The 18,311-nt window shown below is 40.6% G+C and overlaps 1 protein-coding gene across 1 annotated transcript in view; it reads left to right on the top strand.

Annotated features, from left to right (window-relative positions):
• Window positions 1-383: 383 nt before the first annotated feature.
• UBN2 (ubinuclein 2) overlaps window positions 384-18,311 on the top strand; it is a 66,727-nt gene continuing 48,799 nt past the window's right edge. The window contains exons 1-6 of the mRNA XM_061639355.1: window positions 384-885; window positions 10,272-10,364; window positions 11,441-11,542; window positions 13,140-13,277; window positions 14,745-14,857; window positions 15,423-15,921. Coding sequence (XP_061495339.1) covers window positions 406-885; window positions 10,272-10,364; window positions 11,441-11,542; window positions 13,140-13,277; window positions 14,745-14,857; window positions 15,423-15,921 — 1,425 coding nt within the window. The 5' untranslated portion in view covers window positions 384-405. The remainder of the gene's footprint in view (window positions 886-10,271; window positions 10,365-11,440; window positions 11,543-13,139; window positions 13,278-14,744; window positions 14,858-15,422; window positions 15,922-18,311) is intronic.

Here is an 18,311-nt window from a genome sequence, read left to right as displayed (position 1 = left end):
GGGTAGCAGGCCACGTTCATTCAATTTAAAGCCTGCTTCCTGCCCCTTTAAGAATCTTTCGGCAGAGCAGCGTGCATATTTCCAAGGCAACTATCGGCGGGACTTCGGAGTCTTCAACGTGCGAACGCGGTGACGTATTGAGAACCTGAGCAATAACAACAGTGACGTGCGGCGGCACGTCCGTGGGTTTCCACTTTTGCGCATGCGTGCCCAAGTGGCCTGCTTCTATTTACGTGGGGGGGCTCCAAGATGGCGATGGTGTTAGCAGCGAGGCGAGCCTAGTGGGGAAGTGGGGGGAGGTACTCTGACCCGGTTAAGGGGAGGGAACGGGCGAAGGAGGAGCCGGAGTTGTGGGTGGTGAGGGAGGGTCACCGAACAGGTGGGAAGGGGGGGTGGGGGGGTTGGATGATGGCGGAGCCGCGCCGGGTGCCGTTAATTAGTCTGTCACCTGTGAGGCGACGAGAAGGCGAGACTCCGGTGCTCGAACGAGAGCCCGGAGGGGGTCGCGAGGCGGAGCAGCCATTAGTGCGTGAGGCCCTGAAATTGCCAGAGCACCACCATCACGATAGTGGTCGAGCGGAGCCGCCACCACAGCAGCCCTTTGAGTCTTGTCCTCGACTGGAGCTGCAGTCGTTGGTACTGCCGCGCGAGATCAGCCGGCCTGAGCAGACGCCGAAGCCGCTGCTGCCACCTCAGCGTGAGCCCCCAAGGCCAGAGCCACCACCGCCTTCTCACCAGCAGTTGCAGCGGGAAAGTAACCGGCAGGAGTCGCCGCCGTCGCCACCGCGTCAGACGGTTCGCCTAGAGTTAGTGCTGAAGGACCCCACCGAGGAGAGCTGCGTGGAGTTCAGCTATCCCGAGTTGCTGTTGTGTGGCGAGCCCCGGGTATGGGTCCTGCTAACGAACCCCCCCCCCATCTTGTCTCCACGGTTGTCCCTTATAGCTTTAGCTTGTGTGCTCTGTGAACGAAATGAGTAATGGGGAGAGGAAAACACCAGGTCTGAAGAGTCTAGGATAAAAGCCTAATAATTGCTAGGAGATCCCTAGCCAAATTATAGCGACAGTGTAGGAATGAGCATCTTTGCTGTATGGCTCTTTGGTCCAAATCAGAGCTCAAAGGAGTAAATCTGTCTGTTGCCATATTGATGTGTGGGGGGCTCAAATACATTTTTAGTGTTAGAGCAGCTCCTAGGGGGGCAGGTCTTTTTTTATTTTATCATTAGCTGCCATGAGAAACATTCTTCACTGGTATTAAATTATCTTACGTTCCTTGGTGTTTGTCAGCATGTCCCCATGAGACTTATCCAGAGTGTTCATTCAGTGCACCTCACAACTGTGTGGTTCCTGTGCACAGTTTACATAGACCCCTAGCTCGACCACATGGCTGTGCCAGGGGATCATAGTCCGCGTAGACCTTATGAGGAGTGGTGGTCATATGCAAAACTGGATCCATTATAGATTCCTGTTCTTCAGATTGTGTACAGATCAAGATGTTAGGAAGCTGCCTTGTGAGAGCAGCTTAATTTGTTTTAAGCATCTGACATGTTGTAAATGTGGCTATATATATTATATATTACTTGGTTGTAACTGTTAAATATTTTGATGACAAATGTGTTACAATCTTTTAAAACTCCTTGCTTTAGGCCTCAGTTGACACAATTTTGCCTTGATGTCAAGTTTCTGCAAGAAACTGAGAGGATTGAGGGTTAGTATACCTGCCTTTCCAAGAAAGGATGAGAATTTACAGCATTTTGTTAAAAAAAAGTTGAGCTACTGTCACGTTTGAGTGTCTTGTGAGAAAGACTGGCATATAAAGAGATTCTAGCTCTGTTCTTGTGTAAGGTATAGAAAGTAGTTTAGGGAAAAGATTTTGGAATAGTTGTTGGAAATATTAATTGTGAAGTTCCATCTAATATTGGCTGAACCTCTAGGTTGAATAACTTGCATGAGCCCTATCAAGTTACCTAATTACTTTCATCTGGAATTCTCAGAGCAGTGATTCTAGATAGAACTTTGCTCTGACCAGTCCATTGTGAGAAATGGTAGCATTGTTTCCTTCTAAATGGACTGATTACAGTAAATCAATAGTTATATTGCTAGTAATTTTTCTGTGTGAAGATATTGTAAATTACTTCTTTTCTTTCCACCTGTTCTGGGCTGCTTTCTTCACTTGCAGGAAAGTCTGTGTGAGCAATGTAATATATAGTCTAGGATTTTATGGATTGTCCTTGAGTGGAAAAGAAATAAGCATTGCAGAATTCAGCCTCCTGCATGATGCTGGCTGCATGAACAGAATTTTCCCATGAGTGAAGAAAATGATCCCTAGTTCAAGGTTAAATTGTGTTCAGGAGGTGTTGCTGCATATTTGAGCTGTAGTACCTTTAGAACAGTAGTTGACCACTGAGTGTGTTCATGCCATCTTCTGCTGCTATCAGGATTAGCCTGTATTGTTTGAATTGCGTCACTAGAAACAATTCACCACAATTTCTGTGTTCTATAATTTGTTCCTCTTTATATGGATGCTAAGAGTGGTATTATGCATTCTTGCCAAGTGTGCCCTATAAAGTATAATCTCAGGAGTAATTTTTTCTCTGTGTGCCCTCTGCTTTCTTCCTTTTCCTTCTGTGTAGGCCACTGTGCTTGAACACTGTGTATTGCATCTTTTTACTTGGGTGCTTTGCTCAGAAGCTATGTTGTGGGTTTTTTTTAACAATACAGTATAAAATGGTGTGAACAGTTATTATTCCTGGAGGCAGGTGCAGGAATGCCCATTAATGATTTTACAGACCACATTTGGAATCACTGGCTGTATGTGAACAGCAAGTCTCTGCTCATTATGGGACAGTATTGAATTTGTGGGGACAGTTATTGAAACAAAGGAAAGAAAACTAGCTGAATTACAAAGTGATGGGGTAAGCACAACCTTAAATTCCTAAATGTTATGAATCTGTGCAGCTAGATTCCACCTATGCCCCTTCCTTTTCCACAGCGGTGAGAAGGTGAGGCAGGAGAACAATTGTGGATCATTATGAAGTGCACTACATTTGATTTCAACAATGCTGGTATGGCTACTACAACAGAAGGTTGTGGCTCAAGTTGTTTCTGTTTAAATATCCCTATTATCTTTGTGCTTGTGGAATTGTTTCATGTGAAAATTGGTTGTCTGTTGCTTTTCTTTTAGCATAATCCTGTACCAAGTGTCTGTGTTAACATTTTAGCTAATTATAAAGTGATACAGCTAGTTGTTTATGAATGCAAAAGTTAAGGAAGGGGCAAGAATATTTATTACATAAGTGTTCAGGTCTTCATTGTAGGAACACAGATAAAATGTGTCATTCCGTTTTATCCTCGCAATAACTGTGGCCTTGTTCGGGCATCATATTATCCTATGGTTTAGAATAATAGAATAGTAGAGTTGGAAGGGGCCTATAAAGCCACTGAGTCCAGCCTTCTGCTCAGTGCAGGAATCCAGGTTAAATCATACCTGACAGTTGATTGTCCAGCTGCTTCTTGAATGCCTCCAGTGTTGGAGGGGCCACCACCTCCCTAGGTAATTAGTTCCATTGTTGTACTGCTTTAACAGTTTGGAAGTTTTTCCTGATGTTCAGCCACAATCTGACTTCCTGTAACTTGAGCCCATTATTCCGTGTCCTGCACTCTGGGATGATAGAAAAGAGATTTGGTCCTCCTTTGTGTGATAAACTTTCAGTGATGCAAATGAGAAGTAGCAAGGTTCAGGCTTATACACTCTTCCCCCTCCTCCAGTGCTGTGACTTACTCTCATCATGATAAACCATGGTTTATCACAGCATCTGAACTAGACCATTATATTAGTACGTTAGGTTAAGAGAGTGTGACTGATGTAAGGTCATTTAGCAAGCTATAGGGATTTGAACTTGCTGGTATGGTGTAGTGGTTAAGGTGTTGGACTACGACCTGGGAGACCAGGGTCCGATTCCCCACATAGCCATGAAGCTCACAGGGTGACCTTGGACCAGTCACTGCCTCTCAGACTCATGAAAACCCTATTCATAGGGTCACTATAAGTCGAAATCGACTTAAGGCAGTACATTTACATTTAGCCATGGTTGTGGTCCAGCACTCTTACCTGCTAAACTACACTAGTGCCATGTATCTGAAAGAGGGAGGGAGTACAGCACAGCCTTAACACAAGAAGATCCTGTCTGGATCAGAGCAAAGGCCTATCTAGTCCACCACTCTGTTCCCACAGTAGCCAACAAGATGCCTACAGGAACCACACAAGTAGGATATGATTGCAGTAGCCCTTTTCATTTATTTTCCATTGCAACTGGTATTAGAGGCAGACTGCTGGAGGTAATATATAGCCATCATTACTAGTAGCCTCTGTGAATTTGTCTGAAGCCATCCAAGGTACAGGTGATCACTACATCTTGTGGTAGTGTATTCCATAGTTTAACTATGTGCTGTATTTCTTTTTGTCCTGAATCTTCCACCGTTCAGCTTCATTATATGACCCTGTGTTTCAGCATTATATGAGAGAGGAAAACTTCTCACTGTCTACTTTCTTTATACAATTCATAATTTTGTACGCATCACCCCTGCTCACCTTTTTTTCAAACCTGAATAGCCCCTTGTAAGTTTTCTTCACAGTGGCGTTGTTCTGCCCTGCACTTGGTTGCCCTTTCCTGAATCTTTCCCAGCTCAATGATTTTTTGAGGTGTAGTGACCAAATCTATGCACACAATTCCATGTGTGCTTGCAACATAGATTTGTAAAAAAGAATTACAATATTGATATTCTTATATTTGTCCACTTTCCTAATGATTCCAAACATGGAATTTGACTTGCAAATAAAAAATGAGCTGATTCTTTGAATGCAACAAGGCCCTGGCCGTGCCCTAAAGACAGTAAAACACATTGACCTTTTATCTTTAGTCATCTGAAATCCATTGTATAGAAGTTTTCTAGATTCTACTGACTATCGTAGAGAGTAGATTATTTTGTAAATAACTGCTCTCATAGAAATATGATCATGCATAATAACTTGGGGGATGTAGTTTTCTATCTTACAATCAGTGATGGAACTAAATACAACCTAAAAACTTCCAAGAACCTGTTAATCAACAGGAGTAAAGAGACTTTTCACAGCTCTGTTTTGTTTCAAAAGCGAACATGTACTTTCTGTTGCTATGTACGATAATGTAGAGGCTGAATGAAAGGCTTTAGCAAGCTATGACACGATTTCCCTGCATATGTTACAAACAGGATAAAGCAATGTAATCTTCTGTTGCCAATATTAATGTCTTGCAAAGAACCTAACATTCAAATGAGAATCTTAAGCATGTATAAGTTGCAAGATAATGCATGAGAAGCTGAGTACCATCTGGACTGGGAAAAGAGCCTTTAGAAAGGCAGCTAAAATCCCAGTTTTAATCAACAGACTATTTATCCCAGTTTTTCAATGTAACTTGTTCATTCTCCTTTATAAGAACTTGATTTAAAATTAGCACTTGGAAAACAACAACCTGCCATCTTTAGAATTATAGTCTCTGTAGTCCAGCTTTATGACGTTGGATCATAAATTAATTCTCACTGCTTTTTGGTAAACAATGTGAGCCTGAAGTGCTGCACACAGCCTCCATAGCAGTGCTATGGAGGGTGAGCTTGGACTTGTATTCTTTCTGTGGGTCTCGTACCAATAGATGCATTATTTAGAAATACAGTTTAGGAACCAGTCTGCATACTTAAGAGTTGTTCCGGATAAGGATGTGTTTTCTGCAGCAGATGCACAGTTGTTATGCATTTATTGTGGGTACCAGTGACTTTGCATAGTGGTCAGTAACAAATACGAATAGCACTTCTATTTTGGGGAAATGTCTTATTTGATATAAACCCTGCCTTTTTGCTGAAGTAACATAAGGTGGCTTACAAAAATATCAATGCAATCAAGATAAAAACCAGCATTAAAAAAAATCAGCAATTTTGCTGGTGCTTATAAGGGGGCATAATGTGAACCCAGTCTGTTGTGTCTCTGTTGCTGGCATCAGAACTGTGTGAAATGTGACTGCCTGCGTGTTGTAAGCATCTGTTGGCTAGTGCCATTAATGACATTGATAACAAATGATTCTTCTTCCCCACTATGTAGGTAAAGCTTTGCTTGTATATTTTAGATTGAGTGTTCCTTTACTATATCGCACAAAGTTCCACCTCACAGCAATACCCTGTTATTGAATGAATTTTTTCAGGTGGTCGTTGTTTGAATGCTGGAGCACAAATCTTAAAAACTAAAACTTGACAAATGGGAATTTTTCATTACTGTTCTTCCCAAACAGCAATTACTAGCTACATAGGTATTAAATGGGGGTCAAATATATTGTTGGCACACTTCTGTAATTGCACAAAGGTATTTGGCTCTTGGTGCTTGGATTCATATTGTTTTGAATATTAATCCATCTGTCTTGAAGGCTCAGACTGTATATAAAACAGCATGCCAGAATTTTCCAACAATACAATCTCTTGGCATTTAAATACAGAAAAACAAGGTTAAAAACATCAGAAGAAAGCCCTACAGAAGATACCAGCCTGTAATCTCTACCCAGTCGTGAAATCCATGTAGCCAATGTCTCTAAATAGTCCCTCTGTGTCTCACAGGAGGGAGCCCTAGTGGTATATGCCACATAACTGGTTTTCCTAACTTGATCCTACAGTGGTTCTTCAGCTAACCTCTAATGTATACTCTCTTTTTTTTCATGATTCCTTAAAAAATATTATTTCAGTGCAGATAGGCTTGGTCTTTAACCCTTGTTCTACCTTGCCTTACAGAGCAGTATTTTTCTTGGTTTAGACGAGTGGCTCCCAAACCTTTTCCCTCATGAACCACTTGAAAACTGCTTAGAGTCTTGGTGGACTACATAATGATTTTTCTGTCTGTTGTAGCAATTGTAATGCACTGTGTTAGATGTGGGCCTGTAGCCAAGGGGCAAATGGGGGCACTGCCCCCCTACAGCTGTGCTTCACCCAGCCTAGAATTTCTTTGGGAATTTATCTTTTTAATTTGTGACATGACAGACAATGACAACCTCTCTTCAAATAATAATAGCTTGTTTTAAAAACAGGAGCAGTTTAAGAATAGGACCCTCTGAAAAATTCAGTGAATAAATCAGGGCAAGTGCACAACAAATGCCTCAACTGGAAGAGCCTTCAAAAGTCTTCTCACTCAATGCTTTCCCTGACTGAGGGTGGGTTTTTCGTGATCGCAGTCGCCATATAATAACTTAAGTGATCCTGGAAAAAAAGCCTGTATTATAATAACATGAACTTTGAAGAGTTAAATATTAGAACTTTCTATTATAGGCTAGACTCCGCCCCTTGGACTTTCCTTTGCTCTGCTTTTCAGTTCCTCTGTCTACCCAGCCAGCAATAAAGAACTGTGTTTGCCTGCCTGCAGTAAGAAATAAGAGTTTATTTATTCTGCAGTTGTTATAATGAGTAAAGGAGAATTGGGTACTTATTGGTAAAGGGTGAAATAAAGGGATAACTTAAAGTGATTTGAAAAAATTGGCTACCTTTTACCCTTTTAGTGCACTTGCTATGCTCACAATTGTAGTTGCTATTTCCCCCCCCCTTTTTTTTTCTTGATTACTTGATGGCAAAGGATGAAAACAGACCTAGAGGAATAGAAATATTGCTGTGTACACTACAGTTAGCTGGCTGGCTGGACACCTAGGCTGTAACTCAGGCCTAATTTCTGGTTTTCCCAATATGTGCAGCTTAGCATGAGGCCTTTTCAGGGTTTGTGGACCGAAAAATCAACCCAGCAACCAGTAAAAAAAAATCTAATTGCTTTCTACAATTAGTTACCAGTTCCTTAGTTCATCCTTTATATAACAGCCAGTTAAAAAGTCTTCCCTTGATTGTCCAACAGGAAGGAAAATCTAAGGCCAGGAACAAGGCTAGAAGGAGGGACTCTCAAGGAGGAGTTAAGAAACACACCCTATAGTACTTATTTTCTCTCTGCTCTTCCCTAAACTTGTAGTATGGGCAAGTTTGTTTTTCAGGTAGAATCTAAAACTGAGATACCTAATACAGCATCAAAGCCAAGCTCAGGAGCTCACTGTATTTACCAAAGCAGTTGAGTTCATGAGGAATCAAAACAGACCATAGGTGAAAGGAGACTGTAGATATAGGCACAGTCAAGTTTTTGAGTTTGCTGTTCCTGGGGGAATCTCTCAAAAAGGGTGAGACAATTCAACAAACTTCATTCATGTAAGAACATACTCTCTGGATGGAGGAGGAGTGATAGGGAAGGTCACTGCCTTTCCCTTTCCCTGGTGTGACCCTCACATCTTCACCAGTGAGGGTGTGTGTGGATTGGCTGGCATTATGCATTTCTCCCCCTTAAATGCCTCACTAGAAATGTGGCTGCCCCACGTAACAAGGAAGGCTGGCTACAGGGCTGGTTAGATGCTGTATGATCTTTAATTGTATTTTAAATGCTGCTTTTGTTTCTTGTATTTTATTGCATTACAATTTGAATTCCATAGAAATAAAACACAATAAGAAATGAAAAATGGACTGCCTTCAAGTCGATTCTGACTTATGGCGACCCTATGAATAGGGTTTTCATGGTAAGCGGTATTCAGAGGGGGTTTACCATTGCCTTCCTCTGAGGCTGAGAGACAGAGCTTCATGGCTGGGTGAGGATTCGAACCCTGGTCCCCCAGGTTGTACACCACACTGGCTCTCTGTAAGAAATAAAATCTGTAGAAATCCACAGAATTCAAATTGCCATACAATGAAATGCAATATAAGAAAAAAAGCAATGAAATATAATTAAAATCAATATGAATATTTAATATGGACATACTGTGGACCACCTGAATGAAGCTAGTGGGCCACAGTTCAGGAACCCCTGGTTTAGATTATTGCTGTTTTCTTGATTCTGAAGGGCTGCAAAACTGTAGAAGACATAGTCTGTTAAATTAAAAGTGATACATTGGTGCATGAGCTCTAAAAATTTATATTCTTTTGAAGGTTTTATGAGATGGCTTGTAGGCTTTACCATGATATATAATTCCTCAACTCGATTCTTTGAGATCTTGTTCTTCAAAGGACAGTAAAGTATAATTTTTTGCCGAAACATACATCATGATCTATGTGCACAGTTTTTACACTTTAACTCCCTGATGTATGAAGGAGAAAAGTTCAAGACAAAAATGTTGTATAGTGGGTTGACTATGGGTTAGGGTTTTTTTTAGAACTAATGTATTGTTTTAGCTGAGCTGATATCAATAGTTGCCTGGTTTGGATGGAACAAGAAACTATAGTTATTTCTGAGCTGCATGCATACATAGGCAGAGAGCTTTGTGTCATGCCATTAATAGATTCTGGAAGCAGACAAGCTGGCTTAGTTTGTTGAAGATGAATTATAACTCTTATATTTATATCCATGTCAAGCAGGCTAGGAAGATTGGCTAATTTACACTGTAAGTGAATTTCGTAAACAAACGCTTGAATGTAGAAAGATTTAAACTTGTTAATGAAGCTTAATGATCAAGTGGACAATTAAATTGCTGTTTTCCAGAAATTTCATCTTATTATTGTCTTAGTACTTGTGTTTCATTGACAAGGACATGATCAAGTTAGGTCAGAGATTATAAAATGTATGCCTTTACTCTCATTACTCTACTGTGAACACTGGAGGCTTCTTTGGCATGTGTCATACTTCTAAATACTGTATGCCAAGTTGGGAAGGGCACTTAATTATGCTGATACCTTGATTACTGCCTTTTTCTTCCCCTGGTGTGGCCTTCACATCTTCACCAGTAAGGGTGTGTGTGGATTGACTGGTGCTATGCACCTTTCCCCCCCCAAATGCCGCACCCAGAAACACACAGAGTGATCACACACAGTGTGTGTGTACACATTATTGCCACTTTTCCACTAATCAAATGATCAGTCAGAGGAGGGGCATGATATGCATCCTATCAAGGTGCTAGGCTCTGCCCATCACAGCGCGCTGTGTGTGTTTTTCCTTTTTGCTGCCATTGCCAAAACAATCAGATCAGCTTTCTGAATTGGTTGTTAGGCATCCCTCTTTAAAGTAAGGTTTCTAGTACTGGTGAGCTAGATGTTAAATCAGACTTGTTACAAAGATTGCTCCCTCACCAAAGTTGCATTCATAAACTCATCAAAACAGTGTACTGATGTTGTGACTTCCTTACTCATTTGGGTTGCGAATGTATGAAATTAAGTAATGAAGGTGTGGTTTCTATTTTTTTTCTTCTCAGCAAAAACCTGTTTTTTCTGAAGATCCATTCAATGATGAAGAGCGTGAGAGGCATGAAGTGGAAATACTGGCTAAGAAATTTGAAACAAAATATGTGAGTAAGCAGATCTGATATGTGGTTTACTGCTGTTGCAAGCCTCGATATTTTATAGGTGTTCTTACTACTGCCACTTGATACATTCTGAAGAATTCAGTTATCTTAATTTTTCTTTGAATTTAGCTCATGGAGGCACATATGACTGGATTGTTTTAAAACACAGTTAATATTATTACAAAGATTTTGGCCACAGTTCTGCTTCCTTGTGTGGAGAAAAAGTAGAGTGGGACACTTCATAGAATTCCAGTGCCCCCTGTTCATTGGGTACACTGCTGTTGTGCTGAGATTACTGTGACATGTTGGGCCAGTTGCAGCAAAGTCCCTCTTATGTCTCTCCTTGAGGAGACTGGTTTTCCTCCTGTTTGCTCAGGCAACTTGCAGTTCATGTATGGCCTACATAAAAGTTGGCCCCTAGATATTTCAGCAGGAGGTATTGGGAGGCCTTGGCTTTTTGTGAATGACCTGTGAATTATATCTCGCCCAACATGATAACCCTTTGCCTAGTGTGGAGTTCAGATGAAATAAAAAAACATAGTCAAGTTCATTTTTATATAAATAAATGCATTGAAATATTAAACTTGGTATAATTAACTCTTCATCACTCTGGGTACTTTTGGTAAAACAGGAGGATATGAATAGTATATTCACAGTAGTTCAGCATGATCCAGCTCATTCATTCTCTGCCACACTAGCCTCAGTTTATTTCATCTGTTTTAACTCCTAACCTATCATAATCTTTCATAAATAAAATCCTGTCTAGAATGAGATTATAGAATTGTAATTGATTGTTATGCCTGGAATTGTTAAACCTGTGGCCATTAGAGTTATGTAGTATAAATTTGCATACCAGTATTTTTGTATGATGTGGACTTTAATAACTTTTGAATCCTGCTACAACTCTATGGAACAAGCTAAATTATCTTCTGATACACATTGCTTTATTGTGCCAATTTTGCAGCAGCATCAAACGTTTTCCTGTTGATCTGTTGCCTTATAGTGCCTGTGTCTGCTTCATATTACTGTGGTGAGCACCAGTATCTCAGTAGTTGCAAGTTGTAAATATTGTGTTGCAGGGTGGAAAGACCCACAAGCATCGGAAGGACCGTGTTCAGGATCTAATAGACATAGGCTATGGCTATGATGAAACTGATCCTTTCATTGATAATTCAGAGGCTGTGAGTAAAACTTATTTGTTACACATGTGCCCTGCTCTCTTCCAAGAGCTCAAAACAGTGTTCATGGTGTTTCCATTTGATCTCCCTTCCAGGCACCAGTAATCTGCAAACCTTCTTTGCTTTAGAGGTGAAATTACATATAATGCCTTCATACTATTTTAGGGAACGGGGGAATGTTTCATATATCAGCCCTCATAGGTTACATTTGGCAGATCAAGGTGTGCTTTAGTCCACCCTACGAGAAATTAGGACATCAGTAACTATGAGTATGCCTTTATGCTATGGCTCTGGGTTTTGGAGCTAGGACTGGCAGCAGCATTTGGCCAAGATGGCTATTGGCAGAGGGCCCCTCACTGGCCTGACTTGACTACACCACCATTCTTTGCCTTGCTGCTGTGCTACCAGAGGTTTTTCAGTAGTGGGAGGTGTGATGCGTCCTTCCCTGGCTCTCCCTGTCAGGTTCCTACCTGCTCGTGGTTACTGCCTGTCTCTAGGCACCACCAGGGACTCCACCAGTCCGGACCGCTCTCTCTTATGATTTCTCTCCCCGCTCTAGCACAGATCTCAACAGATCCCCCTGCTAGGCAACCACCAGTAACGTCCCAATACTAGTATTCCCAGAGACTCTGAATACTGGTATTGTTATTCTCTTCACCGCTGCCACCATTTGTTACAGTTCCCCTTCAGCCTTGGTCATTACCTTACCCTCCCTTCTGGTCTGTGAAACCCCAGCCAAGGATCAGGCCTTTGGTAAACCAAATTAAGTATTTATTACAGATAACAAAACTAACAAGATTAACAAGATTTCTTCTTAAGGCACATAAGCATATGGTTTTACTCAATCCTAATCCGAACTCCACCTCCCTCCTGGTAAACAACTCTCTAAACCCCACCAAGCAATCCACTCTTTCTCTTCTCCCCCCAGATTCCACAATTCACCACCTCACATTCACCCAGATTTACCTGTCATCCTTTCATTTATACTGTCAGCCATTTTAAACATTCAGCCAATCATCAAGCATTCTATTGCCTATTCACTCCCCCTCCTCTTTCACTACTTACCATGTATACTCTAAACAACCAGCACTTACCATATATACACTAATATATAGGAACATCACAGGAGGCAATCCCACTTTTGAACTGAAGCCAAGTTCAGCTCTCATATATACTTTTAAAATGGCCAGCTATCATTTTAAGTTACCTAAAATGTAATGCTCTGGCCCATAGATATGACACTTACTGATTTCATAGATCTATAGTCTGGCTAGGACTAAACTTCAATTTTCACATTTACCCTAATGCCCTACATTATGTCTTGGCTCTGCTATGTTACTTCCAATGTATGGGATGGTTTGAGACTATTTTGTGTGGATATAGTGTCAGCATTGCAGTACCTCAGCATTGTCTTCATCCAAATTTGCTTTGTATGTTATACAGTCCTGGCAGTTTTTTTCTCCACACTGATTATGGTAATATTAGCATATATGCTTGACTTAATATCCTGTTCGCTGTATTACAGCATAACAAATGCATTATTTCCATACTAATAAAATTGTAACAATCTCTTAACCTGAACCTTCAATTTCCTATGTAGTATGATGAATTGGTTCCTGCATCCTTAACTACTAAGTATGGAGGATTTTACATAAACACTGGAACTCTGCAGTTCCGACAGGCATCTGACTCTGAAGAGGAAGACTTTATAGAAGGCAAAAAACATAGACCATCTAAAGTAAGTAAATAATATTTTTTCCAAGACTAAATTTAGATATGTCACCGGTTTGTTGTGAAGATTCTAAAGTGCCTCATTGATTGATTGATTGATTGATTGATTGAATTTTTATACCACCCCACTAGCATAGCTCTCTGGGCGGTGTACAACCATTACAATAAATACAATATAATCACACAGAACACATTTATCACATTAAAGTCTTCCAGTTCTCATATTAAAGTAAGCATGCTATTTAATACAAACACCACAATATTTATGCTCTTTTAGCTGGCTGTCTATATGCTGTTGGTATTTTGAACCTGGTGCAGAGATGGTAAGATCTCAATAAATGTATGAAGATGACTCTACTGAATCAGATCATTGATCCATCTAGCCCAATACTTTCTACTCTTACTGGCAAGAATGTCTTATTTGCTCCATGACATCCGATTAGCCGGAGATGCTACGAATCGAGCCTGGAATCTTCTTCATGTAAAGTTGAGCTGCAGCCCCATCCCATTTTATTTCAATGGTTGTGATGGTAAAAAAAGGAGATCAAGACTGGCCTGCATTGTGTCTGGCAAATAATAGTGAGTTGATGCAGATGCTGCACGACTGGTGTAATGCAGTCTCTGGGGGGGGGGAACACCATTTAACTGACTGCACACACTTGGGAGTTGCATTGAATTCAGTATGACTTATTTCCAATGATATGTACAGGATTGCACAGGAGCTTAGCAATCCTAAAAGGGGCCAGGGAAGTGTGAAGTGGCAGATCCCCTGCTTCATCCACAGGCCTGCCAGCACTTGCTGGTTATGGTAGAAGGTGGTTTAATACTGTACCAGCTCCATGCTGACACAACAGAGAAGCCCAGATAGGGTTCCCCTCTGGGAAATGGAACAGCTTAGGATCCAGTGGATGTATGGACAGCCCAACTCTGCCTCCTGTAACACCCTGTTTCAGGGTCCTCTGTTGTCTACTGATGGCAGCAACACTGCCAGTGGTAACTTTTCAATTGCAGATGCTTTGGGGACATCTGGCATTGAGGGACACTTCTGCTTAATCCTATCCCCCTCTGGCAGTGCTGATCATGGAGTTAGTATTATACTCTAAATCAGCCTTTCCCAACCTTTGAGTCCCCAGATGTTGCTGGACTACAATTCCCATCATTCCTCTCCATTGGCTATGCTGACTGGGGCTGATAGGAGTTGTAGTTCAACAACATCTGGGGACCAAAGGTTGGGAACTTCTGCTGTGAGTTTGACCACTGATGGTCCTTCCATCATTCTTTACAAGCAAATAGGGGGTAGATGTCAACACCTTACCTTGCTTATAAGCTTTTACAAGTATTTGACAATTGGAAACAAAAGTTAGATTAATCTTGTCCGTAAGGTGAGTCATACTATTCCGTTATAGAAAATATTGTATTTTATTGTTAATTGTGTGCTGCTCTTCTTTCCTGCCCCCTGCTAACTTGTGTTTAGGTAATTAAACTAAAAGATGGTGAGGACCATGGCATAAAGAAGCGCAAACGGAAAGAGGAAGAGGCGGAAAAGGAGAAAAAGCCTCGGAAGATGAAAGTTTCTAGGCAACTGGGGTACGTTTTACACATATTTCTAGGATAATGCACCCTGTTTTAGTGAATGAGTCTAGGGCAGATTCTGAATTATTCTTGTTACAATTTCTATTGTGAGCTACTGTTTAATTTATTTAAATACAGTTATGACATATTCATGAATAGTTTTTTTATTCCTTTGGTAACCTACAAAGGTCTGTCAGCAAAATAGCTAGAGCTTCTAAAATAGTGCTGTTCCCAAGTTTATACAGATATATTGCTAAGTCTTAATAGATTGTAAGGTATCAAGGAAATATGTGCATAACTACTTTTCCATTTTCCACAATCAAAAATTTTTGAATGCTTTTTTTCTGGAGCAAATTAGTCACAACTAATACCCTGAAAGGATTTATAGAAAATGATATCGCAAATGTCTAAATTCCTCCTCACTTTAGAAAATTTACCAATTCGGTGCATCTAATGCTACTAATATGCTGAAGAATATAGAGAACTAGACTCCACATTCTTTACTATATGGGAATTTAAGTTGGATGAGCCTAATTCTTACCAACCTCTTATATTTAGTGTGTGTGTGGCTCTTTTGCAGAGTAATGGCCTTAAATTCACACAAATCCGAAAAGAAGAAAAAAAAGCTGTACAAGGACTCTTTTTCGCTGGCTGCTATGATCCGGAAGTTTCAGAAGGAGAAGGAAGCCTTTAAGAAGAAGGAAGTTAATCTGAATCCTACAGTGGCAGTAACCACCTCTACACCTAATAAAGTCCCTGCTGCCCCTGCTGCTGGTGGAAATGATGTATCTGACTTGAATCTCAGCATCACAGATCCAGTCCTTTCCATTTTTGGCAGCACAAGTGAGCGCGAGCTCCTACAGGAAGCCGAAAGTGCCCTGGAAATGCTGGGAGACATTGACTTTGATAGATTACTTGATGGCACCTCCAATGGTAGCCCAGTTTCTGAACCATCAGGGGAGAATGGAAATGTCACTCAGCCCTCCCATACCTCTGAAGTCTTGACACTGAAACAGGTGCCTACCCTCCCAGAAGGTCTACCAGCACATCTAGAAAAGCGTGTTGAAGACCTTAGAACTGTAAGTGTAGCCTTCTTGGTGCTGAATTGTATAGAGAGCTGTTACAACACAAATTGCCTAATGTTAAGGCTGGCATTAAGAGTTACATTGGTTTGTTTCCAATGGGATCAGCTAATCAACCAATCAGTTAAGGGAAAGGGTCATAGTTTAGTGGTAGAGCATTTGCTTTGCATGCAAAAGGTCCTAGGTTCAATCCCTGGAATCTCCAGGTAAGGCTGAGATATCCGTTCCTGAACCCCTGGAGAGCCACTGCCAATCAGAGTCTATAATACTAGACTAGATAGACCAGTAGATGGGTTTGACTTGGTATAAGGCAACTTCTTATGTTCCTAAATGGTAAGGCTTCTTGTCAGTGGAATGGAGAAGGAAGCAATTTCCAGGTATCCCACCTTTCCCCTGCAGCTTTCTGTGCCCCCCTAAATTCACTCTGGAGGGTTTCATAACCTTTTGGAGCCAATTAGAGGGTGTGCAAGGAACAAAAGTTGCTTCCGTCCTTATTCTCTTGACAAGAAAACTGCATTCAGTTGCGTTATGCCATTGGAAACAACCCATTTTAACTGGGCCGAGTAGTAGACTTGTTCCACTCTAGTTTTGTCATTTACAGTTTGTATTAAGCTTGCAAATATTGCAAGAAACTTGCACTTCCTTCTCTGATGCTATTTGTTATTTCTTATGAGAGATTACAAATGGCAGATCAGTCACTTTATTTGTATGTTTTTTTCAGTATAGCCACACTCAAAGTAGTTTACCCTACAGCATGAAAATTACAAATTCTATATTATACTGTATATATCCATACTCTCAAAGTTGTCTCTGTTTGCCTATTAAAGCTTATCAAACAAAACATTTAATCAGAAATATACGTACTACCAAAAAGAAATCTAGTACATAAGGTTGTTCATCTGCGCTTGCAGAAGTAAAGTTTCAGTAATAGATATTATATCTACTGATTTTCTGTTACTAAAATTGTTGTTGTTCATTAGAAGTGAAATAATTTACACTTGTAGTTTAACAGTTTCATTAAATGAAAGAACTGAGAGTTTTTTAGCTGAACATTAGCTTGCACTTGCACATGCATTGCTTGATACTTCAGTTGGTGACTCAGCTGCAAATATGACATATTGTGTTTGAGGTGATGTAAAATCTGTGGTGTCTGATTTTGTGGTGAGTGTTTCATATGCATCATGATGTTGCAGTTGAATGATAAATTATACAGCCATGAGAGTGGCTGTATACTATAGTCAGCATGGATTTTTCGCATTCTGCAATGTTAAATCAAAAATACCCCCCATGCCATTCTGATGCTTCCCATAAGCTCATTTCAAAACAAAACCTTACAAAACTTATAGTCCTGAACTCAGATATGCTTGCTTAACCACCCTTAGCGATACACAAAACTGTCAGAGAGAATTGAGAGTTCAAAGTGTAAAAAGAAAGAGGAAAAACCCAGGCGCCTTTTGGACTTTTTTCTCTCAGAGTTCTCATAATCAGTTGAAATTAATTAAAAATCAGCCATGTTCACAGTGTACCTGTAATCCTATTACGGACATTGCCTCATACTCTGACCTTCATCTTCTCCAGTTTAAAAGTTAAAAAAAATGCCTGGCTGATTTTTAATTAAAGAAATTTAGCGTTGAACTGAATGATAATGTCAGGCATGCTCAGTAAAAAACAACTGTCAGTGTTCTGAAAGCCAGACTCACAGCTGCAGGGCTTGCCTAATCAGGGCCACACACCAGACCTTTATTTCACTAGACAGTCATGGCTTCCCCCAAAGAATCCTGGGAAGTGTAGTTTGTGAAGGGTGCTGAGAGGAGACTCCTATTCCCCTGACAGAGCTCCAGTGGCCAGAGTGGTTTAAGAGTCAGCCGCTCTGATTGAAGCTGTGTGGGGGGAACAAGGCATCTCCTAGCAACTTTCAGCACCCTTCACTATTTATTTATTTATTTATTTATTTATTTATTTATATTTCGCCCTTCCTCCCAGCAGGAGCCCAGGGCGGCAAACAGAAACACTAAATACACTTTAAAACATCATAAAAAGACCTTAAAATACATTAAAACAAAACAACGTTAAAAACATTTTTAAAAAGCCTTAAAAACATCTTTAAAAACAAAAAAAGAGTTAAAAACATATTATTAAAGAAAACATATTAAAAGCAATTCTAACACAGATGCAGACTGGGATAGGTCTCAACTTAAAAGGCTTGTTGAAAGAGGAAAGTACACTTCCCAGGATTCTTTGGGAGAAGCCATAACTGTCTACGGTGAGATAAAGATCTGGCGTGGATGTGGCCAGGGACAGCTTTGGTTTAAATTTGGATGGGAGGGTACATATGCCTGCTGTAGAATAAAAAGGTGGGGGAAACCCTGAAAAAGAATGATACTGTT

Source organism: Rhineura floridana, chromosome 8 (assembly GCF_030035675.1).
Source record: "Rhineura floridana isolate rRhiFlo1 chromosome 8, rRhiFlo1.hap2, whole genome shotgun sequence".
Taxonomy (NCBI): Eukaryota; Metazoa; Chordata; class Lepidosauria; order Squamata; family Rhineuridae; genus Rhineura; species Rhineura floridana.
Note: the sequence above shows the minus strand (reverse complement) of the source record. Positions and strands in the feature narration are given on the sequence as shown.